Source organism: Cygnus olor, chromosome 6 (assembly GCF_009769625.2).
Source record: "Cygnus olor isolate bCygOlo1 chromosome 6, bCygOlo1.pri.v2, whole genome shotgun sequence".
NCBI lineage: Eukaryota > Metazoa > Chordata > Aves > Anseriformes > Anatidae > Cygnus > Cygnus olor.
This window is the reverse complement of record NC_049174.1, coordinates 28,962,441-28,987,304: the sequence shown is the minus strand read 5'-3', so window position 1 is coordinate 28,987,304 and position 24,864 is coordinate 28,962,441. Positions and strand designations below refer to the sequence as shown.

The 24,864-nt window shown below is 41.1% G+C and overlaps 1 protein-coding gene across 1 annotated transcript; it reads left to right on the top strand.

Annotated features, from left to right (window-relative positions):
* Positions 1-160: 160 nt before the first annotated feature.
* On the top strand, positions 161-24,264 carry ERCC3 (ERCC excision repair 3, TFIIH core complex helicase subunit). The gene is made up of 15 exons (XM_040561863.1): positions 161-269; positions 373-578; positions 1,826-2,062; positions 2,277-2,326; positions 3,628-3,763; positions 3,970-4,134; positions 5,203-5,407; positions 6,426-6,740; positions 7,993-8,177; positions 10,663-10,865; positions 14,319-14,415; positions 14,603-14,720; positions 18,232-18,350; positions 22,715-22,867; positions 23,454-24,264. Exons 1-15 carry the CDS (start codon positions 251-253, stop codon positions 23,586-23,588), a joined length of 2,343 nt encoding a protein of 780 aa, XP_040417797.1. The 5' UTR covers positions 161-250; the 3' UTR covers positions 23,589-24,264.
* Positions 24,265-24,864: the final 600 nt, after the last annotated feature.

Sequence of the window (24,864 nt, the reverse complement as noted above, 5' to 3'; positions counted from 1 at the left end):
GAAAAAAAAAAAAAATAAATCAACCTCTCCCCCCAGCCCCAGTTACCTCAGCCATGGCGGCGCTGTCGCCGCCCCTCCCCTCAGCGCCGTTTCCCGCCTCTCCGCTCGCCTCGCCCCGCCCGCGCTCCCCCCCCTCCCACCGGGCTACGCACGTGCGGCGTCACGGCGGGACGCCGCGCGGCGGAAGTGACGCAGGGGCTGGCGGCGGCTGGGACCGGGGTGCCGGCGCGGGGGGCGCTGAGCGGCGGCCATGGGCAGGAAGGAGCGGGGTGAGCGGGACGGGACGGGACGGGAAGGGAAGGGAAGGGAAGGGAAGGGAAGGGAAGGGAAGGTTCCGCTCCCCCGCCCCGCTGAGCCCCGGCCGCCCCGCAGAGAAGAAGAAGTCGAAGCGGCGGCACGCGGAGGAGGACGAGGACGATGAGGACGAGGCCGCGGGCCGGGAGCCGCAGGAGGCCGTGCCGTCCGCCGCCGGGAAGCAGGTGGAGGACGGCGGCAGCAAGCTGGACGAGTACGGCGCCAAGGACTACCGGCTGCAGATGCCGCTCAAGGCCGACCACGCCTCGCGGCCGCTCTGGGTGGTAGGTGCGGGGCGGGCGGCCTCCCCCTCTGCTCCCGCTGGGCTGGGCTGGGCTGGGCGAGCCGGGGCCGTTGTTTTGGGACGAGGTGACTCGGAGGGTGGCGGGGCCTTGCAGAGAGATCTGGACAGATTGGAGAGCTGGGCGATCGCCAACCGCATGAAGTTTAACAAAAGCAAGTGCCGGGTCCTGCACCTGGGACGGGGCAACCCTGGCTATACGTACAGACTGGGCGACGAGACGCTGGAGAGCAGCCCCGCAGAGAGGGATCTGGGGGTTGTGGTTGACGACAAGTTGGATATGAGCCAGCAGTGTGCCCTGGCAGCCAGGAGGGCCAACCGTATCCTGGGATGCATCAAGCACGGCATCGCTAGTCGGTCGAGGGAAGTGATTGTCCCGCTCTACTCTGCGCTGGTGCGGCCTCACCTCGAGTACTGTGTGCGGTTCTGGGCACCACAGCACAAAAAGGATGTAAAACAGTTGGAGAGTGCCTAGAGGGGCTACTAAGATGGTGAAGGGCCTAGAGGGGAAGACGTACGAGGAGCGGCTGAGGTCACTGGGCCTGTTCAGCCTGGAAAAAAGGAGGCTGAGGGGAGACCTCACCGCGGTCTACAGCTTCCTCACGAGGGGGAGTGGATGGGAAGGCACTGATCTATTCTCTTTAGTCACCAGTGATAGGACCCGCGGGAATGGTGTCAAGCTGAGGCAAGGGAGGTTTAAGCTAGACATCAGGAAGAGGTTCTTCACCGAGAGGGTGATTGCACACCGGAACAGGCTTCCCAGGGACGTAGTCACTGCACCAAGCCTGTCCGAATTTAAGAAGAGGTTGGACTGTGCACTTAGTCACATGGTCTAAAATTTTGGGTGGACCTGTGCGGTGCCAGGAGTAGGACTCGATGATCCTTATGGGTCCCTTGTAACTCAGGATACATTCTTTGATTATGTGCTGGGGGAACGGGGCTGGAAGCTTGCCTTGGCTCAGAGCAGGAAGCCAGATCTTTACTAGTTACTATGAGGGAAAAGCACCCAAGCTGTTAATCTGGGAAAGCTTTGTCAGTCTGGATGGTTTGTTTTCCCTGCTATAGAAGGGTAAATTCTTAGGGTAAATACATTTTTGGGAAACATTATTATAATACATTACCACCTGAATAGCGCAGTCTCTCTGTATCGTAATGGCTGCTCTAGAGGAGAGACCTTGTTTTCCTCAAGTACCGCTGGCGCACCCTCAGCCTGTCCTTTTGTTTCCGTAGGCTCCCGATGGCCATATTTTTCTGGAAGCCTTCTCTCCGGTTTACAAATACGCGCAGGATTTCTTGGTTGCCATTGCCGAGCCCGTGTGCAGACCAACCCACATTCACGAGTACAAGCTGACCGCGTACTCCCTGTATGCTGCTGTCAGCGTCGGCTTGCAGACCAGCGACATCACCGAGTACTTACAGAAGCTGAGCAAGACTGGTGTCCCGGATGGAATAATTCAGTTTATCAAGGTAAGGCTATTGTACTGGTACAAGGAATACATCTGTTGCTACCAGCAACGTCCTTTCCGTGCTGCCTCTGTTTCCCGGATATTTTTTGATGCGTTCGTTCTGCCCAAAGACACCCTACTTCCTCACAACGAACTAAGCTGCTCTGCAGCATTGGGTCCCAAACCTAGAGTCGCTGTTTGGCATGTTCCTAATGACTGCTCTCGTCTGTTTGCAGCTGTGCACTGTCAGCTATGGGAAGGTGAAGCTGGTGCTGAAACACAACAGGTAAGCGGCTTTTTCCATTGGTAGTGTGGAAGAAGTCTTCCAGTTGCACAGCTGTCCATAAATGACTGTGGTCTTAGTGCACGTGGATTTTTACAGCTCTCAGCTGTGTGTGTACGTGTGTTCATACACGATCGTATTTTCAGTTGTTGAAAGTTTAATACGTTAGTTAATGATTTCAGTTGGTCCAGCTACTAGTGGCTGTCATTGCATTTTTAAATGTAGGATACAAATTTTCTATTCTGGCCTGTTTCTTTTTTTGCTTGGACCTACAATATTCTACAATATCCTTAAGGTTTTCAGATAATTGTTTCATTAATTTCTTCCTAATTTCCAAGAGTATATCTATAAAACTTTTTCTACAGCTGCCCTTCAGTTTCATGTGTCCTGACTTGTATTACATTATTCAGGAGGGATAAGTAAACCCATTGCGAAGAGCTGTGTGCTTCTGTGAGATCTGCTTGTTCCTAGGTTGACTCTGATGTGTTTTAAACACAGAAGGTAACGTCAGAAGGGATTCCCTTCGGAGGTCAGCTAGTTTAGACCTGGCTGATATTATCGAAACCAAAGATTCTGTGGCAGGGAAGGGGAGGAGACAGCAGAAAAGTAGAACCCGCGGCTGTACCTTGCCCATGCTTTCTCTTTCTGGTCTTATGTCTTTTGCAACGTTCTTCTTTTTCTGACAGCCACAGTTAAGACCTGGGACTAAAATCTGATGCTCTGCTTGTGCTGCTGCTGTTTTGAACCTACCGTCGTGGGGTAAAAGTAGTGCTAGTATTACTAGCAGGCTTTTGTCTTCTTCCTGGGTGTCGCTAAGAAAAAGATTTCTCCCATGCCTGTTCAGTCTTACCTTTCTCTTGGCTCATGTTTTAACTGTGATCTTTTTCTTCGGGGCTTTTTTGGTCCTGTGGGTAGGACTTTAAAACACCACACCAGCATTTTTACAGACTCATCTCAATTCAGTCTCAGAAAAAAAGCTGCCTCCTGTCACATGTCTCAAGTAAGACTGAAATGTGAGAGATACCTCTTGGCAGTTCTTCATTTTTCCCCACTCGTGCCATTATAGAGAGAGATTGTCTGACCAGGATAGATAACATGTAAGTACGTGATGCTTTTGGTGTGAGGCGTCTTCTAAAACTTCAGATTGTCGTAATTTCTTTTTTTTTTTTAATTACCACCCCTAACACGGGGTACTTGAGAATGCATCTGGGAGAGCTCTAGATTTGAGCATCTGTGCCCATCTTCCTATGTATTATTCTGTTGATTAGTTCATCCAGATGTTTTTCTTTGTTCTTTCCTTCCAGATATTTTGTGGAAAGTACCCATCCTGATGTCATTCAGCAGCTTCTGCAAGACCATGTTATTAAGGACTGTCGCCTGAGAAATGCTGAAGGTGAAGAAACGGAGCTCATTACAGAGACATTCACCAGTAAATCAGCGGTATGCTTGGCATGTTCTAAAGTAATTGAACTAACACTGGTTAAATTGTTAAGTAGCTTGGAGTGATTATTGTGTGCTTGTGGTGTCAGCAGTCACTTTCAGTTCTGTCAGCAATGCTCTGTGCCTCGTTCATCAGCTCCGCTTCAATGTGTGGGGGGGGAGCATCTCCTGAAGATCCCTTAGGTGAGAATTCCTTTCTATTTCAGATTTCCAAATCCAGTGAAGGTGGCTGTGGTCCATCAACATCACAAGGAATGGATGCTCAGAACAAGCCAGATGTTCCAGCTGACTTATTTGAGTTCTATGAGCAGATGGATAAAGACGAGGAGGAGGAGGAGGAAACACAGACAGTATCCTTTGAAGTCAAGCAGGTACGAGCACTTCTGTCTGGTAGCATCTGTAGCTTTGAGGGATGTGCCTGGGACTCACGAATAAGTGTGAGAACTTCATATAAAGTACAGTTCCTCCTTGTTTGATGGCAGAGATCACCGGAAGTTGATAACATTTCTTTCCTTTCGCCTTCCAAAATGTTAGGATCTTCCTTTTCAGTACAGAGGGAGGCAGACTGCACGTTGTTCCTTCCCTGCCCAGAAGGGCAGTGCTCACAAGCTAGCGAAAGTTCCAGGAGCTGAGGGAGGTTCCCACTGCATGCAGCTCGATGCTGCTTTGTGCGAGATAAGGGAGAACTCAGTGGGGAGCAGATCTGCTGAATCCGCTGTTGGTTTCAGAACTTTTTTTCTTCATGATTTGTATTTACAGAAGGAACTCTTGGTGGTTCTGCTCTCATAGCTTGAGAGGGGCGGCTGGAGAGTAGAGCACGGTCCTGGCTTGACCTTCAGAGAGCTTTTGTAACTTTCTTCTAGTTGCTTCCTGGACTTGGTGATTCTAATGATGTCTTACTGGGCAAAACAGAAATAATAAAAAGAGAACTTTTTAATAACCAAAATATTTACTAAGAAAAAAAAAAAAACACAACACAACTCTTGGTGATTGAATCAACTTGTCATTGTGGTGCAGTAACTGCATTGCCAGGGTATGAAGATTTTCCTTTTGACAGCTGTGCAGCTTTGGTAGGTCCTGCCCTGTAACACACAGAAGCTTTTGTGTCTGTTACTGAGCTCTTTGTGCAGGACTTCAGGGTGTAGTTGAGTCACTGCCGGATAAACAACACATCTGAGATTAATGCGTCATGTACTTCCATCTGTCTAAATAGATAGTTCTCTCTGGTATGGACTGTTACTTAAAATGTTTGAGGGGTACGGGGGTGGTCATGAATGAAGTTCTTGAAATGAACTTTGACTCTTGCAGACTTTGTGAGCATAAAAGATAAACGTAACTTCACCTGGTACTATGCAATCAGTGGTTGTTTAAAAAAAAAAAAGAAACATAATAATTCAGATGTGGAGAATTTACCATCTGAAGCTTTGTCTCCTCCTCAGGAGATGATTGAAGAACTTCAGAAGCGTTGTATCCATTTGGAGTACCCTTTGCTGGCAGAATATGATTTCAGAAATGATTCTGTGAATCCTGATATTAACATAGATCTGAAACCTACAGCTGTCCTCAGACCCTATCAAGAGAAAAGCCTAAGGAAGATGTTTGGAAATGGGCGAGCCAGATCTGGTGTTATTGTCTTGCCATGTGGTAAATTACTGAGTTATTCAGGGGTTTTGTTCCTTGGGGGTTTTGCTCTTTGCCTGTAATAAAGTAACTTCTAAATCTGATGATGACTGCTTAGATTTCAAACAGTAGTGGGGACTGTTCTGAGTACCAGTATGCAGAATCCTGTTGGTTTTCAGCCAGCGGGTGGTGGGACGGTGGTGAGGGAGAGCCCAGTAAGTAGAGCTCTCAGATGTGCGCTCAGTTTTCCCCGTTGTGACCGAAGAACTGTTTTGTGGTTATGATAAGTTAGATTACCGTTAATGCTTTCACTGTGCCCTCTCAGTCAGCTCTGCTGGTCTTCCAGTGAAATATAAAACTGCTGGCACTGGAATAATTTGTTCTGTGGGTAGGAATAAGGAGCCTGGGGGGGAAGTGGGAATACAAGCAGTGACATGAAGAGGGCTGCAAGCAAGAAGAGAGCCTGCACAGACAGGTTCTGGACCAGGGCAGTTTGGGAAAGAAAGGAGGAATGTGCAGGTTGGGACAGCCCACGGGAAGCTATAGAAGAGGTGTAGAAAACAGGAGGCTGCTTGGCAGTGCCCTCGGCATTGGAGGTAGAGGGCAGGCACAGGAGATAAGGAGAGGGCCTGAAAGAGTGCGTAAGGGATGTTGGAAGGGATGAGGAGTGAAGAGATGGGAGGGCTTGCTCTATGCTGGGATGGGCATAGCTGACATGGGCAGTGGGGGAGATGACATCTACCAGAAGCTTTCTGTGGCCACCTGGAATTTAACCTGCTTTTGAAAGGAAGAAAGCATTATGATTGCTTCTATGGCAAAAGCAAAAATCACAGTGATTTTCTTGAGAAAGCAGCGTGTATGGGGCAATCCAGCTGTTCTTACTGGAGAGTTCATTTCTTTAAGACTGGTATAGTACAGAAACGGTGAAAACTTTGCCTTTATATGATTTCATATCCTCTCAGTTTTCCTATTTCCCTTCCCTCTTTTTCTTCCAGTGCTGTCAGGGAGGTGAATGATGAGTGTCCCTCCTCCTCCCCTGCAGGTGCTGGCAAGTCCCTAGTTGGTGTGACAGCTGCCTGTACTGTCCGCAAGCGGTGTCTGGTCCTTGGCAATTCTGCGGTGTCTGTAGAGCAGTGGAAAGCACAATTCAAGATGTGGTCCACCATCGATGACAGCCAGATATGTCGGTTCACCTCTGATGCCAAAGACAAACCCATTGGCTGTTCTGTTGCTATCAGCACATACTCCATGTTGGGACACACGACTAAGAGGTCCTGGGAAGCAGAGAGAGTAATGGAGTGGCTTAAAAGTCAAGAGTGGGGCCTTATGATACTTGATGAAGTGCATACTATCCCTGGTAAGGAAATGGTGTGCAAACTCCTCGTGCTATATATGCTGTTAACGTTGCTTTGCTCATATGGAAGATTATGGGATTTTTTTTGCCGTGTTTCTCATGATAGTATGTAGACCTGCGTCATAGGGTTTTGAAACTTAAACAAATAAACTGCCTTGTTCTAATTTGCTTTTTGTCTGATGCTACAGAGTTTAGCTGACCATTGATTTTTTATTATTTTTTTAAATCCTTCAAACTAGCCACTTCGTTCTCTATAATGGTAGTACAGTACACACATGCCTTCTCCTTTTGCATAGGTTGACAAACTGATAACTAAGATACTTAAATTTGTAGAATTTTGTTGTAGACAAATTTGTTATGTAGATGGTGGTACTCTCCTCAGGAATAGGACAGAAGTTCTTCTGCTTTCTTTGCTTTTGAGATGTCATTGCACTGTAGGCTTAGCTTTTAATACCTATTTCTATTTCATAAAATATGGGTAACTATTAATGTCCAGAAATAGCTGTTGTATTTGAAGTTACTGTGTAATTCGGATCTATGTTATTGGAAAGCGAGAATGTAGTATTAAAGTGTCTGGAATAATCCTGGCTAAAAGTACCACACAGGATTCTGATAACTGCTCCACCTTGCTGTCATGGTATAATTTGAATAATTTGGTCTCTGCTGAAATGATGGAGTTCAGGAGTAGACTTTGCTGATTACCTGCCATTTTAACAAAGTAGCATATTGCTGCTCCAGTTCTTTCACTCTTTTTCTTTCTTCGTTTCATAAAAAAAAAAATTAAGATACAGAACCTCCTGTGTCTACAGACTCTGTAATCACAGGATTTGTGGCAGTGCTAAAGATAAGTAATTCTGCCATATATTAGTACTGAATTTGGCAAAGTCAGCCAAGAGTCCTTGTGTCAAAGATCTTTCTGTGAAATACTACATGACGTTAGATAAGTCATATAACCTCTCAGTATGTTATGTTTCTTTTTGGGAAACAGGAAATAATACAAATGCCAGAAGGTTTACTGGGATTTTCAGAGTCCGTTGAGGGTGTGAACTGAAGCTGCAATCAGTCTGAAGTTTTGCTGTAGCACAGAACACTGTTAGAAGTGTATGTGAAATGGGGTGATATTTCCTAACATTGTACTTGCTTTGTGTTGAGGAGTGGAGCTCAATTTTTTTTACTTTTATTTTTTTTAATTGCAGTACTTGTATTCTAAATCTGTTTAGGAAAGTAAACAGAAAATTTGTCTTACGTTTCTTAGCAAAAATGTTCAGACGTGTGCTCACTATTGTACAAGCCCATTGTAAACTGGGACTGACTGCTACCCTGGTCAGAGAAGATGATAAAATTGTTGACCTGAACTTCCTGATCGGACCAAAGCTCTATGAAGCCAACTGGATGGAGCTGCAGAACAGTGGCTACATTGCTAAAGTCCAGTGTGCTGAGGTGATGCTCTGCTTTTCAGTACTACCAGTATATATTTAATATGTTTATAACTTTTTTTTTTCCTTTTTTGGGGGAACAACTATAGAAATAAGTATTTATTTCACTTGTTCTGTAGCTCAGGCAAGGCTGTCACTGGTCAATATGAACACGTTGCAAATCCAGTAGCGTGACTTCAGCGCTGTTTCTCTTCAGGCATTGTCGTGCTTGATCGGCTGTCCCCTGTTCAGTATTCAGGAATGCGAACAGCAGCTGCAGAATTGTAGACCCACTTTGCAGCCGGCAGTCACGCTGTCTGATTCGATTTCGTATGTTAAGCTCAGTTCAGTATGGTGTTGGTCAGGTGGTATGCTTGGGGCTGCTTTTAATAGAGACTTCAACTGGTAGTCTGTAGTCTATTGAGGAAAATTATTTTAACAAGAAGGATAGTAGAAAGCTTACAAATAAGAAAACACCTGCTTATTTCAAGCCTTAAGGCATGAGGATGAAAATGGAAAACATGAAACTTGGTCTTGCTATTTCTTTCCAATATAATAGCATGTGACATCTAGTCTTTCCAGCAAATGGATGAGATAAAAATCTGGTATCAGGTAAGTGGAAACCTTTCATACAGGCAGAACGTTAAAGTAGCCTTTCTGGGTCAGACTAAAGGTCTAGCTTAATATATTGTCTCTGCTAATTGTAAAGATACTTAGAGAAAAGTATAAGAACAGGGCAGGCATATCTGTTATTTCTGATGCCTCTCCAAGCTTTCGATCATTTATGAACTATAATTGATATCTGCGTAACCCTCAGTGCGTTTCTCTTTCATGATCTCTTCTGGTCTCCCACTGAATAGAAGGAGAGTTTTAGCAGCCACAACTTGCTATGATAGAGTTTCATAGCTTAACTCTCTCTTGATTTTTACCTGGTTTGATGTGTATTTTATTTTATTTTATTTTATTTTATTTTATTTTATTTCAAACCTGTCTTGGCTAGTTTCATTTAATTCTTCCTAACTCCCATAGCGAGTGGGAGAAAAGATGCAGAATTTATTCCTGTTTATCCTTTCCTGGTCACTCTTGATTATCATCAGAAGCTTATAATTGGAATACTATTATCAATTGGTAGGAAACAATCTTCATAATTGTTTCTTTTTTGTCCTTATAGTGTAGAATCAGGGGGGTCTTCCACATGAGATAGCACTTCTTAAAAAATAAAATCCACAAGTGGATTGGATTTCCAGTCTCTTGCCTATTAAAGTGCAGTGATTATTACGAAGATTGCTAGCTGTGATAAATGTACTGGAGCTACAGTACATTACAGATAATTTATGAAAGCAATTGGTTGTATTTTTAAGTATTTATTACAGAAAATATCCAAGGTTATTAATATGATGAGTCAATTAAAGTAAAGGAAAAATAAACCAAACTGACTTGTAGCAGCAGTATCTGCTGCTTTCTCATGTGAGTCCGTTGTTTTCCTTTTGGACTTTGCGCAAACCAGGGGTAGTGGAGCTTATGTACTTCTTAAAAGTAATAGAATGCAAGCAAAGAGTATCTAGAAAGTATCTAGGTGGAAAGGAGAGTAATTGGTCTGCAAATTCAGATCTGACAGCGTTAAGGTACTTTAGTTAATTATACTGCCAACGTGATTTCTCTCAGTTCCTGAACTGCCCTTGAGACATTGGAAAGAAGTCTGAGCTGCCTTTCTCCGGAATGACATGTAAATTGATGTTCTTAAGGCCAATGTTTTGAAATAATACTCTGAGATGTTGCTAAAGCAAAGAAAACAACAAAAAAATTTTGATGGCTGGAAAATATTCAGTATAATACGTGCACAGCTGCATTGCATATTTGTTTGGATCTCCTTGGCATGCTATTGAGAAGTAGCATCTCTTATCAACTATTCTCCATAGCCATGGAAGATGTCTAGTTTACTCTTTAAGTGCAGTTCTTTCCAGGTGGCAAGAGAGGGCAGTGCTGCTGTCTGATTAGGCAGGGCATGGCCGTTGCAGGTATTACTCTTTCACGGTGCCAGAAGAGAGAGCAGCAGTTACATAAACAGCTGCAGTGTGTTAACAAAGTAATTGTTAACTTGTTCATACAATTTTGTTCTGTAATGAAGACTAAATGTGTCTTTAGGGTTTCAGAACATGGATGAAAATGAATTTTTAGGGAAAAGGCTTTGACTGCAGTGGCAGGGAGAATATACACAGTTCGTTCCCTTAATACTTTCTTTCTAATATGTGGTAGCATTCAGTGAAACTACCAGGTGTTAAACAACTTTTTTCCAGTCCTGTTCCAGTCAGTCCCCTGCATGTTCCTGTTGTGGTCACACTGCCACAGCCAGTGCCTTTCATTTTAGTACAGAAGTTAACTGTATTAAGATTTGTGATCTGCACTGTACAGAAAGCTTTAATATATTATCACTCCCCAATGTCTTTTAAATTCCCTCTGGGATACAAAAAATAACTGGGGGTTACTCTGTGTATGTTTTCTAATTCTAGGTTTGGTGCCCAATGTCACCTGAATTTTATCGAGAATATGTAGCCATCAAAACAAAGAAACGGATACTGCTCTACACCATGAACCCAAATAAGTTCCGAGCCTGCCAGTTCCTGATTAAGTTTCATGAGCGACGGAATGACAAAATCATCGTTTTTGCTGACAATGTGTTTGCACTGAAGGAGTATGCAATTAGGCTTGGGAAGTAAGTGTTCATGACCAGTGACGGCACTGTTGTTTTTCTCCTTTCTGGAAAGTTATCTTGTAATCTCACAGATGTCAGTTACCTCTAGACGTTTATTGTAATTTTTTGATTTAAGTCCAATCCTCCTATATAAAAAGGAATTCAGGAGGCTATTCTCTGGCACTGCGATGTTATTCCAATGTAGAACAGTTTGAAAAGAATCTTTGTTTAGGATTTGGCTCAGAGGAGTTTTCATGCAAGTTCACTGTGAATGACTTAGTATTTCTCCATTTTCCATTATTATTAGCTGGTGGGCAAAATCAGGGAGCTTTTAAAAATGTTACCAGAACTCTTTCTATAATAGAGAGACAGGGGAAGCTATGGTCTGGGAGGAACAGTTTCAAATGAACACTCTGGATCTTTCAAGATCTTTTGGAGCCCAGGTCCTTCCTGTTCAGGTTCCCAAAAGGTCTTAAACTTTTTTTTTTTTTTAAACAGAAGAGAGAACCTTATTTTTTTTTTGTAGTATACTGGTGCATTGCCTTGAACTACTGTAATCATTTAATAAATGAAAGCACATTGATCCTGTGAGCTCCTTGGCTACCCTAAACGACGCTAAAATTAATGTACTTTTGGAAGGCATTGCAAATAGAGTTTACTGAGGGGTTAGCATTGGTGTGTTTGTATGGTTTGGGAAGGGATGATCAGGGAGCGTTTGCAAGGATCAGGCATAGAACAATTCTTTGGTGAAAATAAGTACAGAAGGTGGCCTCATCCTTTCTGTGATGAGCCCAAATAAAATTTTGCTGGGAGCTGTGGTGCATGTCGACCATATGATTTCATGTCTAGGAATTTCAGTAGTACTTAGCAAAACCACAAACAACTCTCCTTACACTTCCCAAAATTTCTGATCAGTTTTGACTGATGATAGTTTAACAGCCATGTTGTGCTGGCTTGCTGTGACATCAAAGAGCAGAGCTAATAGTGCTGGATGAATTCCAACACCCGTGGTCTCTTTCATCATTTTTTAAATCTGTCTGGACAGAGATTAGCTATAATGATGCCTCTGGAATGTCGCTAGCAGCGTTCAGTGCACCACAGAAAAAGAGCCTTTAACAAGGACACGTACAGGGAGGGGGTGCTTGCTAAATAGCACAACAGTTTTTAAATGGGGTAGATGCTGTAGAAGTATGGCAGCAGAATTAGTTGAAGAAATATTAGGTGCTTGCTTTTCATGATCTTGACTCAGTTCTCCTTTCCACACATCATGTATGGAGTTCCAGTTTATAGAGACATGTTAAAAGGAAAGGACGGTTGCAGTGCTAGATGAGTGCGAGAGTGTTTTAATGCCGCCCCTATGCCAGCTCCTTCTTGATCCCCACGTGTTCCTTTGGTACTGGCAGGGAAAGGCTGTGCACATGACAGGAATTAGTTTGTCTATAATTTCTGGGGCCACGGAATTCAAATTTACTTGGCCAGCTTTTACTGTCATGAGTGTTTCATCCAGGGTTGTATAACTTGGGCTGTTTATTTTCTACTGGTGCTGTTAATGTATTTAAGTGGCTGGTTTTGAAGGACTGTATCTGTGTAATTTTGACAATATGTCAAAATATGGGAGAGGCATCTTTATAGATCCCTCGAACACCTTTTTGTAGGAAGGAAAAGGTTTCATTTAAAAAAAAATCAATCTAGCACTGCATGTTCTATGTTCTGGAAAGTACTTAGATGCGTCTTAATGAATTATGGTCAAGTAGGGTGCAGGGATGGTGGGGCTTAAAATGGAGGACAGATAGCCAGGCGCTCTAGGTTATTCTGTGCTTAATTTAAATTTTCTTCCTAGTAGCTTGTATGGTGCTATGTTTGTATTTCTGATGAAAATAGCGTTGATAATACAGTGATGATGTTTTAGTTGTTGCAGAGCAGTGTTTTCACGGAATCGAGGTCTGTTCTGTTTCTCACGCTGCCCCACCAAGCGAGGAGGTTGGGGGGGTGCAGCCAGGGCAGCTGGCCCAGGCTGACCACAGAGGTGTGCTGGACCACAGGATGGATGTCCTGCTCAGCGGTAAAAGCTCGGGGGGAGAAGTGTGCCAGGGTTGCAGTTGCTTGGGGGCTGGCTGGGTATCGGTTGGCTGGTGGTGAGCCATTGAATTTTACATCACTTGTTCTTCTCGGGTTTGTTTCTCTTTGTGTGTTCGTTTGTTTTGTTTTCCTTAAAACCTTTATGAAACCTATGAGTTTTCTCACTTCTGCCCTCTGATTCTCTCCCCCATCCCACTGTGGGGAGAGTGAGTGGGTGGTGGTGTGGTGTTAAACCACAAAACTCATTTTTGGCACCCAGTTTGGGGCACAGATGAGATAACAGGTTCAACCAGAGTGCATTGGAGGAAACTTAAAATTACAATATCAGTTTTACGGTTTCTGGTTGCAATATTTGCTTACTCGTTGTCAACATTGTTTTATTTAGTCCATGCCATGCTTCCTTTTTTGCTGAGTACCAAATATGAGAACTCGTTAAAGACTGTTCTTGGCTTTTTCAGTTTGCTGTGATGTGTAGCACTTTAGTTTTGTTTTGCTTGTGAGACCTATGACAAAAGCATTGGCCTTGAACCTAACCTGGTATTTGGGCCCTGCATTGCTGGCATCCCTGTACTTCAGGATCCATCTTGTAGAGACAATTAACAATTAACATTTTTTTCCTTTTTTTCCTCCCAAAGCCAATTTGTGGATGAAACAAAGAATGACACCTTCCCCTTTTTTTCCTGTGTGCTAGATGTTTTGTGCCTTGTTACAATAACTCCTCAGTATCTTACACATCCTTTGGTAACCAAAATATTCCTATAGGCGTGTCTCAGGAATGTGTTTTTGACTTTTCCTAAGGTTAAACGACTATTTAAGATCATTGCTCGGGGATATGCCCTGAGGAGTACGGTTACAGGTGGATAGGCGGGTGCATGGACAGGTACCTCCGATGCTCTGGGACTTCACCCCCGAACAGCTGTGGGATCCCAGTGAAGCGATGAAATGTTTGAAGGAAGTGAATTGTTAGAGAAGCCTGGATTTTCAAGTGTTTAAATAGGAAGCAAAGGTTGCAGCTGTTAATGTGCTAGCTCAGTAGATTTGAGGAAAACGTCTTTTATTTTAACAGCTGCCTCTAGTCTTTCATGTAGGCCTAGTAAATGTATTCAGTCTCATCTACAGCTTCACTGGTGCACATAATTGCAAAACATTTGTAACTGCCAGAATTTATTTCTGGTAGGTTGGGTTGTTGTAAAGGGTTCCACAAGCTGGATAGCTGCCATAAACATCCAAACAAGCTAAAAGCAAACTGTAAGCTGTATCAAAATGTGGTCCGTTCTTTTATCAGTTCAAATGTGTTCTGTGCTTCCTGTCGCGGTATCTTTGTGAAGAAATGACTGAGAAACCTTGATTTGGTTTAATTTGCATTTGTTCTGTGGTTGTTTTTGTTTTTTTCAGACCCTATATATATGGTCCTACTGCACAAGGAGAAAGAATGCAAATCCTACAAAACTTCAAGCACAATCCAAAAATCAACACTATTTTCATTTCCAAGGTAATTGAGGACTTAGTGTGTTATTGTATCCATATTCAGAGTGAACTTTATTTAAGAGCAAGTTATATATGCACGTTGTGCATTGGCCATCCTTGTATCGCAGCTAACAAAGGTGTGCTTTGTACTCAGTCTTTGTTTATGAAACGTGGAAATAAGATGCTGCTCAGAGACTGCTTCTGTGTTGTAGGTAGGGGATACGTCCTTCGATCTACCAGAAGCCAATGTTCTGATTCAGATTTCATCCCATGGTGGGTCTCGAAGACAGGAGGCTCAAAGACTGGGGCGAGTGCTGAGAGCCAAAAAAGGTAAATGAGATAGTTCTTAGGCTCTGTTTAGCATTTAAGTAATTATTCAGTTTAAATGGAATACTGAAACGTAGACAAAATAAACTGTGTCATCTTAAATACGCTGTTAGGTTGAGATCACATGGGAGAGGGTTTTTTTAATAATAATATAGATGCCACCCTGTCTTTCACTTGCATCATATTTTCTTTCCTTTTCCATTTTTTCAGCCAGAAATGTATTTTCTTAAATATTTTCTCACATCTTTTTGCCCTTCCATTATAATGTTGTTTCACTGTTCCAGAACAACTCTGAGTTGTTGTTTTTTTCCCACTTTTTGTTTCACTTTTAACAACTTAAAATTAGCTTTGTCAAATATGCATAATATCAGTAGAAGCATTCAATGTTTCTGGAGCCAGAACTCACAGTGATTTTTAATTTTTTTTCCAAAATTTGTGGATTTGAATATATTGTGTGACCATAAAGGAAGTATTGTTTCTATTCTTTGATTCTGTCCTGTAATGATTGTTTCAGTCTTCTGTTAGTCAATTTGTAAGTGCTTCTGGTAGAGGCAGCATCTTGTACGGTACAAACAGGCATAGTGATCCTGCCCATCCATAACAAAGTATTCTTAAATGAAGTCCTATAACATTTACTTTCTTCCCAAAGACTGACAAAATCATGTTTATTTTTTATTGTCAGGTTGAATAGTTCATTGGGTTTTTGCTGCCTCCCCTTCCCCCAGTGTATTTTTAGGCGATAAGTGAATTGTAAGCTGCAAAGCTATTTGTCTGGGATATCTGTGGAGTTGTTCCCCCGTAGCTGCAGTGCCAGTGGGCTCTGCTGACATGACAGACAGGAGGATTTCTGGCTGGCATTAGCTCCAGTGCTTGCAGTGGGTGGCTCAAGCAGCCTGACTGACAGTGATACGATCGCTTAAAAGATGTAGTAGGCAGCTTTTTCAGTAGAAGTGAGGGCGGGCTTCCTGTCCAGCATTTTAGCACAGTTGTTAGTCACTAGCAGGTTTGTATAAACCAGTTATAACCAGCCTACTGGTTTGGTGTGGTTTAGGTTAAGTGCAACTTGTCAAGCAGTTGCTCTCGTTGAGAACAAATAAACACAAAGCCACCATGCAGGAAAAACCTTGTCTGAAAAAGGGATAGATATTGTCCGCTTCTGTTGAATCGTGGTTTTTGTTGTGACAAGTCTGTGAAATTAATTCTTTTTATGGTGGCTTCTAGAGTCAGTGAGTAGAGATCACCTAGAAAACTGATTGTATTGACATTTTCATTTTTGTGATGGATAAGCAGACAGTTGGTAGGATTTAAACTTTTTTGTGGGCATGGTTTTAGGAATCGCATCTTTGGTTACTGGAAATCTGACTGATGACTCCCATCCATTTTTAGTTTGAGGAAAGTTACTGGGAAGGTGGAGTGGGGTGCTTCTGTCACTTTTTTTTTTTTTTTTTTTTTTTAATATTTCAGCTTGTCTGGAACTAAGGAGAACTGTTTCTTAGACATGAATTTCTGGTTGACTTGATGAACTGAATGTTTCCTAACAGACACTGACTTAAGTCTGTTCCGTTAGCTGTTAAACAAGGAAAGCTTAATCTGCTGTATTTCAGTTTATATCTTCCCAAGACAAGTTAAAAAGTAGCTCCAGGCAAAAGTGGTTCTCCTTCAAGAGTTCTCTTGTACAGGGTGGTAATAAGCTTGAAAGTTGGTTTATGTCACAGCCTGTTGGCACTTATTTTAGAAAGAGTGAGTATTCACTAGGGAAGCAGTCATAATTTAGTGGAGGCTATAACTGTCAGCTGGAGAGTGAAATTATTCATAGTGCTTCAGTTCTGTGTTTGTCTATCTGGAAAATGACTCTTGTAAGCAGGGTTGGGGTTTTGTTTTGTTTTTTTTTACCTTTGTTTTTGTGTCATTTAGGAAATCTGACTTTCTTGCCCTTATACAGACTTGCTTATACCTTTAATTTTCTTCCTACCAAAGCACTCTCTGCAGTGTTGTCTTGGTGCAGTTAGCAAAGGCCCTTTTTGTTGAATGGAGCTAAACGCCAGAAACACGACAGACCCAGGGACCTGGGACATGCCTGGTTCACATTAAATCTTCAGGCAGAAGTCATGGGTACTCATTTTAAACACTAAAGCCATAAGTCATTTTCAGGAAAGAATGAGGTCTTATTATGGACCTTAATGCTTTTTTTCTGCTTACCAGTGTGCCAGTGTTACAGAGCTGTTGAGCTGGAGCCAAAACCATTTAAAATGGATTCACTTAAGATAGATAACTCTACTGCTGCTGCTTTTCTCAGAAAGCCCTTAATTTGGTCCAGCCTTCTCATATCCTTTTTTAAACCTTGCTGATTTTGTTCGTTCTTTTTCTGGATTACAGAGAAGAAATGGGTGAATTGCACAGAAACTGCATATTCATGGTACTTCTTTATATTGACCTTGGATTTATGTTTTTTTTGTTGTTGTTGTTGTGTTTTTTTTTTTTTTTTTTCAAAGAGCATGTCTGTACATCAGTGAAGGAATATTAAGCATTTTTTGGGAGAGTAATACTTTGAGTTAGAAACACTTCCTAAAAAAGCTGAAGGAAAATTAACTTTTTTCTCTTTAGTTCTTCTTTCAGTTTTTCATTCCTTGATAATTCCTTTAGCATGAAATTGTTTTAGAAAAATTGTGTTACTCTAAAAAGAAAATGTCTGGAAAGCACATTTTGAATGTATGCTGACTATTTTCTTTTTAAAATGGGATTTGTTTTACAAATAGTTGTGGCTTTGCAAAACATAAAGAGCTTTTTATAAATAAAAATGATTCTTAAAACAATTTCTACTTGCACTTGAAATCTACATACACAGTTATTTTATGTGCAGTTTGTACTTACAACTGAGGCTTTGTTTGAAAATGCATACAAAACCTGTGTTAGTGAATTAACAAAGTCTCGGTGAGACCTTGTTTTTTAAAAGAGAACCCAGTGCTGTTTAGGTAAGAGATATAACGACTTCAAGGTTGTTTTTGTTTGCTTTAAAAAAAAAATTGTTGTTAAAAGGTGCATAGGCTGGTTTATCCTAACATTGCTAACTCTGGTTTACATTGATAAAAGTTTTTCTTTGTATTTTACGTTCAGCTTTTTGACATGTATTAAAATCCTTGTTCTTGACTTTTTACTACTTATTTGTAAGTCTGTTATGTAAAGAATTTTATCTTTTACTTTGTCTAGCATAGTAAAGAAGCAGGTTCTTCTTGGAGTACCAGCATAACTGTGATAGTCTAAAGTTCTTTTTCCATTTTTTTCCCTTTAACCCTTGCTCAAGTTACTAAGAACAAGAGTGGGAATTTCCATGTGGCATGCTTTGTCGATCTATTTATGTAAAGTTTGGGTGCAGCTTGTCTTTAAAATAAACTTTGCAAATTGATTTTGTGGAGAGAGAGCTTATTTAAACACCTGATTTTACTGTTTAGTCCTTTTTTGTTCTTGGTTACAGTGTTCCAAATTGAATTAATCGTTTGATGTCTTTGTCTCCTAGGCATGGTTGCAGAGGAATACAATGCCTTTTTTTATTCTCTTGTGTCCCAAGACACTCAGGAAATGGCATATTCAACCAAGCGACAACGGTTTCTTGTAGATCAAGGCTATAGCTTCAAGGTAACTCATCCCTTCTGTTTATTATACTTGTGGCCTATGAATATGACATTCACAGAATCACAGAGTTGTAGGGGTTGGAAGGGACCTCAAGAGATCATCGGGTCCAACCCCCCTGCCAAAGCAGGTTCCCTGCTTTCATATTCATATTCTTTCATTTTATTACTAGGTCAAATACTTGAGAATTCATGTTGTGGAATGTATTAATGAAGGTTTTGCTTGCAGGCAAAAACTGTTCCAGTGTTGTTTTTTCATCTTACTGTGAGGGTAGGTACAAGTTGTTTAATACAGCTTCTAGGAAGGTAAGTATTCTAACTTCAGACCAAGCAGGTGCAGGGGAATGAGGCAGAACTTCACTTGTGTGGTTGGTTTATGCTCATTCTCTTCAGTTGTCCATCCATGCAGGCCTCTTATTAGTTTACTATCATACTAGTTGTACATTAAATATTGTTGGTGGTTGGTCATGTTTTGGTGGCCAGCAGCTATTGAGAAAATTTCCAAATCATCACAAATAAATTCCAAATAACTCCACTTCCAAGCTAATATTTCACTATGGAGACAAAATATTTTTACTTGTGGCTGAAGAGATCATACAGTGGGCAGGCCGTACCAACAGCCGTGTTGGTATGGCGGCTCTGTGTTAGCAGAAACCGTTGTAGCTAATGGAAGTCTTCAGACTGTGCTTATTTAGCTTCCACTAACAGTTTGATCTTGCTCTTGTAATGTTCTCTGCACTTCGTTCTGAAGTATATCACCCAAATCCAAAATGACTATGTTGAATGTTGATTGGTTAAGAAATGACAGAACTTACTTTGGAAAAAAACTTACTGCGGAATAGAAATCTTCCTACCTACAACTAAAATGTAGTCCTCAAAATAGAGAAGATTTTCAGTGTTGACTACATAACAGAGCCATGATTATAAGTCAGAAGTTTCTCCTCGAGTCCTTTCATTAAGGACTTAACACCATCTCATTTCTCCAGTCATGTGTTGTTTCCTCTCTTCTTATTTTTATATTTTTAGATGTGTGATGACCTGTAAGGATGCTCTTCAAACCATCTGACTTTCAAGATTGTTCTCTTGATTGTTGTTTCATTGGCTAGGATAGTCAACAAGCTCCAAGGTGTGTCCTCTCTTGGATACAGTGATAGTGAGACATCAGACAAAGTTAGATACAGTTAAAGCATTGTCTGTCCTCTCAAAACTAGCTGCTGCAGCCAGTAGGCACTAGCCCTGTCTTCCAAGGAAACCATGAAATTTGTTCACCCTTCGTACTTGAGTGTATTATGTACATAGATATGTCATCTTCCTCCAGACATAAAATCTCATTCCACCAAAGTTCCTGTATTTTATAGAGTCCAAGGCCCATAATTTCTTTTTCTTTTAATCCCCAGGCTGTCCTATATGCTCAGCTATTTGGTTGTTAGAAGCAACAGTGTCTCATGATAGCCCCTGCTTTCAAGTATATTTATTCCTTTACAACTGGAGTTTTACTGCTCTTATTAGAAGCATTCCCAAAAACGCTTCTTCCAAGAAACATGGCTGAGAAGTAAAAGATAGGGTTCCCATAACTGCCGTTAGAAAAACAAGCTCTAGCTTATGATGTTGAAGAATCCTGCAAGAATTGCACCAGGTGAGAGAGCAAGCAGCCTCTGCTGGATTGCACTTGACCCTAGCTGTTGAAGGTCTTTTTCTTGTGAGGCATGTGTGCACTATGGGATATCTCTGTGGGTAAAAACTCTGAACTGGAGCCACCCCAAAGTAAACTGCTCTGTAATCAGTGCCCCCATTAAGGAGAGCTTTAAGGAGGTCCTCACACTGAAACAGATGTGTCACAGTCTTTAGAGGTAAAAGTCTTGTTTTGCTTTGGAGTGAATATACTTTGTCAAAATCACAGATCAGTTAGCTGCAGCTACTTAAAACTGTATCTGCGTAGTTATAGCCAAAATGACCAGAGAAATCCCTTTGCTTATATTTGAATGCTTTGGATGATAGAACTAAGTAAGGGGTTAAAATAGAGGGTTTGTATTTTGCAAGGAAGACCTACTTCTGGGAGCTTTGAGTTAGTATGGGAGTAAAAGTATTACAAGTGGCAGCTGTGAGTGTCTGAAGCAACATTTTAGCTGACCAGTCCTGGAGTGTTCTTTATTTGCAGTTGAGTAACAAAATGCTAGAATATCTATTTTTCTTCTGTTTGCCAAAGTTTAAGCCTTAGTCATAGCTGGCATCAAACAATAGCAGGGCTGGAAGAAACTTGAAGAAACCATCTATTGTGTTTCTTCATTACAAGCCAGGATCAGCTGTGTATATGTCATTCCCGGCAGATGTTTGCCATCATGACTCTACCTCATCTTTAGGTAATTATTTCAGTGCTGATATCTTCTCCTTTAGAATTTTTGTTCCTAATGCCTAACCTTACTAAAAATTCAGTACTGCCTTAAGAAGGTAACAGTTTGCGCTTTTCTTCTAGGACTTACTTTCTTCTTTTAATCTTTCAATAGCTCCATTCTCTGCCTTTCAGCAAAAAAAAGAACTAGATTAATATTTGTTTGCTAAGTCACTCATTTTGTCTTTGCTTCTTAAATAGAGCCTTGTCATCACAATTTGCTACTTGGAGTCTTAATTATTTAAAAGATTTTCGTTAGCTAACCAAAGTTTACTTTTTTTACTGTGTTGTGGTTTTGAGGTTGAATGTGGGATATATTGAATTTTAAACCAATACCAGAAGAATTTACTATATCAAAGAACTGGGGATCACTTAAAACTTGGCATCTGATGAACAGCTTAAAAAAATTATGATGCAGTGAGAATTCTTTCCATTCTATGAATCATGTTAGCACTGTTTTGCAACAACTGGAAACAGGCTAATGCAATTTGAAATTGCTTCTCGTGACTCCATTTTAGTTTTGAGATGATTATAGCACATGTGCTTTTTAAACAACAAGAGGGACAACAGTGTTAATTTGTCCATGTAATAGGACAAAATAAAATTGGATTCTTAAAACTAGACTTTTTCAGACATCCATTTTTGATTTAAAAATTGCCGTTGACAGCAGCCCACAACATAGATTGGTCGTACTAGTATTTCCACTCTGTTTTTCAAAAACACTGCTTTGTGTCTAATGTGGATTTGTTTTGCCTTAAGCTGTATTTCTATTGTTTTATCAGTCTTTGAGATCAGATGCAGCCCAGATTACTGATGTAATTAGTTTCTAATTCTGCTGACTCCAGATGAACTGGAAAAGGAGAATGAGGAGGAAAAATGCTAGATAATTGAGGGAAATGGCTGAATTTGAATGTCTCAGAATGTCTTCAGGGTGGAAACATGGTGGGAAAAGTGGGATTCTCACGTATAAATGTATGCTTACCAGAACACATATAACTGCAGGAAAAATTCTTGTGAAGTGCTCAAAATAACTTGCTTAAGAAAGCAAGCTGCCTATTGTCATGCTTCATAACAGAAACTTGAGAGCTTTACAATTCTTCAGAAAAGGAGAATTTTCAATTAATGAAATATATGCCACTATATTGCCAGTAGATGGCATGTGCCCTGCATCCATAGTTATCAAATGAGTTACTAGGAATTTCGAAAAGAACTAACATAACACCCACGTTATTTTTGTGTGCTTAGACACAAAATTGAAAGAGTCCTTTTGCTATGCTGCTGCTGTTTCATTGCAGATTGCTGTTTTGTCTCTCAACAACTGATCGTGAATCTTAATGTTAGTTTTTTTGCCCATATTCATAAATATTTATGCTAAAATTCTCAGTGTCTGGAAAGCTAATGGATTATTTTTATGAAATATTAAGTACTAGTTCATGTAACAGTTGGGGCTGGAAGGGATGTTAAAGATCATCTAATTCTAACCCCCCTACCATGGGCAGGGACTCCTCCCACTAGACCAGGTTGCCCAAAGCCCCATCCGATGTGGCCTTGAACACATCCAGGGATGGGCATCCACAGCTTCTCTGGGCAACCTGTTCCAGTGCCTCACCACCCTATGAGTGAAGAATTTACTGTGTTTACATAGTGAAGAATTTACTGGTTCATAACTAGACAAACCTACAGCCTGCAGCATGAAGTTAACTTTCAGTAAGGTTCCTGATCAAGCTGGTATGGAAGTTGTTTGGCTGACATTCTCTGTCCAGAGCTGCCTTTTTTAAGAAGGAGGGAGGTTTGTATTTTGCATTTCCAGCCAGAATATAACAGGGATTGTAGGGTGGGGGGTACACTCGCACTCCCACCACAGGTAATAACAGTTCAAGGCATTTCCAACAGGATGTGGAATCAGGAGTCCTTCTCTTAGTTTTGAACACCAACACTCAAGGAATGAGAAGCCCTACCTTGTACTTTGCTCTATTTCTTAGGTAATAACAAAACTTGCAGGCATGGAAGAAGAAGAACTGTCATTTTCATCCAAAGAAGAACAGCAGCAGCTTCTCCAGAAAGTCCTGCAAGCATCTGACCTAGATGCTGAGGAGGAGGTAGTTGCTGGAGAGTATGGTTCAAAGTCAGCTCAGGTAATGAAAAATGCTCTGAAAATGATAACCATGTATGCAGCAGAACTGAACCATCCCATTTTAATTCTGAATGTGGTGACATCATTGATGCCTTAGTATCTTTGTGAAACATTGGAAAATATTTTTAAGCTGTATTAGTACTTGGCTATTAATCCATTTGTTGGGCACTAGAAGCAAGTTAGACAAACAGAATTCTCGTCCTGCCTCATCGTATTTGAAGATGATGACCCATCTATTGTTACAGATTTTGAAGTTCATCTTTTCAGTCACAAGCAAGGAATATTTTAAAACACTTTTAAAATAGGCATATGTCAGAGCACATACATACTCTTTTGTGGTGGCATTGTGATCCTTGAATCATGCCACAATTTCTCTATGCCCAGGGGGCATTTTTTTAAGGCTGTAAACTTAGAGTGAGTGGCGGGCAGTGACTGTCTTTGTAGAAATTCTTTAAGAAAAAAATTTCGAAGGCTTTTGGTATTGAGGTCAGTAAACGAATAGTGCTGCCCCATAACTAGGGGATCAGTAGGTTTGAGCTGATCAATATAATCACATATTAAGCACGTGTTTCTCCCCTTTCCTATAGATGTCACGTCGTACAGGCACAATGAGCTCTATGTCAGGAGCAGATGACGCGGTTTATATGGAATACCACACATCTCGGAGTAAGGCGTCTTCAAATAAACACATCCATCCACTATTTAAACGATTCCGGAAATGATGGTCTTCATGTGTGCATCTTGTTAAAACTGTGGATCCATGTACCTGTTTCCATAACTAAAACTATGGATTTGGAATTTCTGGCAGGTCCTCTAAAAGACTTTTTTATATGCATCTATATGGCCACATACTTGCTTGGCAATGTATGTGCTCTTATGGATGAATGTGAAAGGAGAAAAGGAACTAAATCCCATCACAGCAGAGACATTATCTGGTGACTGGATGCTGGTTACACCTGTCTGATTGCCAGGGTAACTAATAGAGTTTATTTTTATCAGCTGAAGACCCTTTTTCGGAAGAATTCTGAAAAGGTTTTGTATATGAAGTTTGTACTGATGTTAGAAATATTATTTATCTGATTACTGTGTCTGCTTAACAAAGTATTGATGTTTAAAATGCTTAAAAATCATTCATTGAACTGAACAAGTCCTGATAGGAGTACTTGACAGAATGTTTTTAAACTGGGAGCTAGTTTATACTCATGACTTAACTTGTCTTAAGATTCTAACAAAGTGTTTGAAGCATTTTGAATTGCTAAGACAAGAACAAAGAAGGATTCTGTCTCCAAAGTAAACCAGAGGAAAGCATTAGCAAATACAAATAAACTCTGTGCTCCATTTTCCTCATTTTTCTTGCTATTGTTGAGAAGTTGCTGAAATAAAAACTTTCTTTTGTCATTTCTATTTATTAATCATGCGATAAAAACATCATAACTGCTAAACAGTGCAATGCCACTACAGAAGTTATTGTTGAAACAGTGTTTTGACTACCCACACAGTGACTTGGAAGCAGAGGTAGAAGAAGAGAATCCTGGGTTTGAGGCTTTTTACTTAACGAAGACAATGCAGTAATTTTCTAGAAAATGTGAGGAGAGGTGGGATCAGTTTGTGGCAGACAGAGCATTTTTAAAAAGACTTCCGTTTAATATTGTGACACTTATACTACTTAGTATAGCACTGTGGATTTGTTTTATTTTTTTTCTGAGAGTATAGTGTTTTAGGAACAAACTCTGAAATAACATTGATCTTGACTAGCTATTGTAGCAACAGTTAATCGAAAGTTAATTTAGCATAATGGGAGGGGTCTGTGGCAATGGGGTAGCTGAGAAAGTAAGCCCGTGGCCCTCAGCATAATTCTCTGTACCACACTTTATTAAGTGCTTTGGAACTGATCTCCGTTCTACATAAAATTGGGGGGGGGGACAAAAAAACGCTAAACTTGCAAATGGCTTAATAGCAATGTTAGTTTTAGTAATTACAGCATTAGTAGCAGCTGGA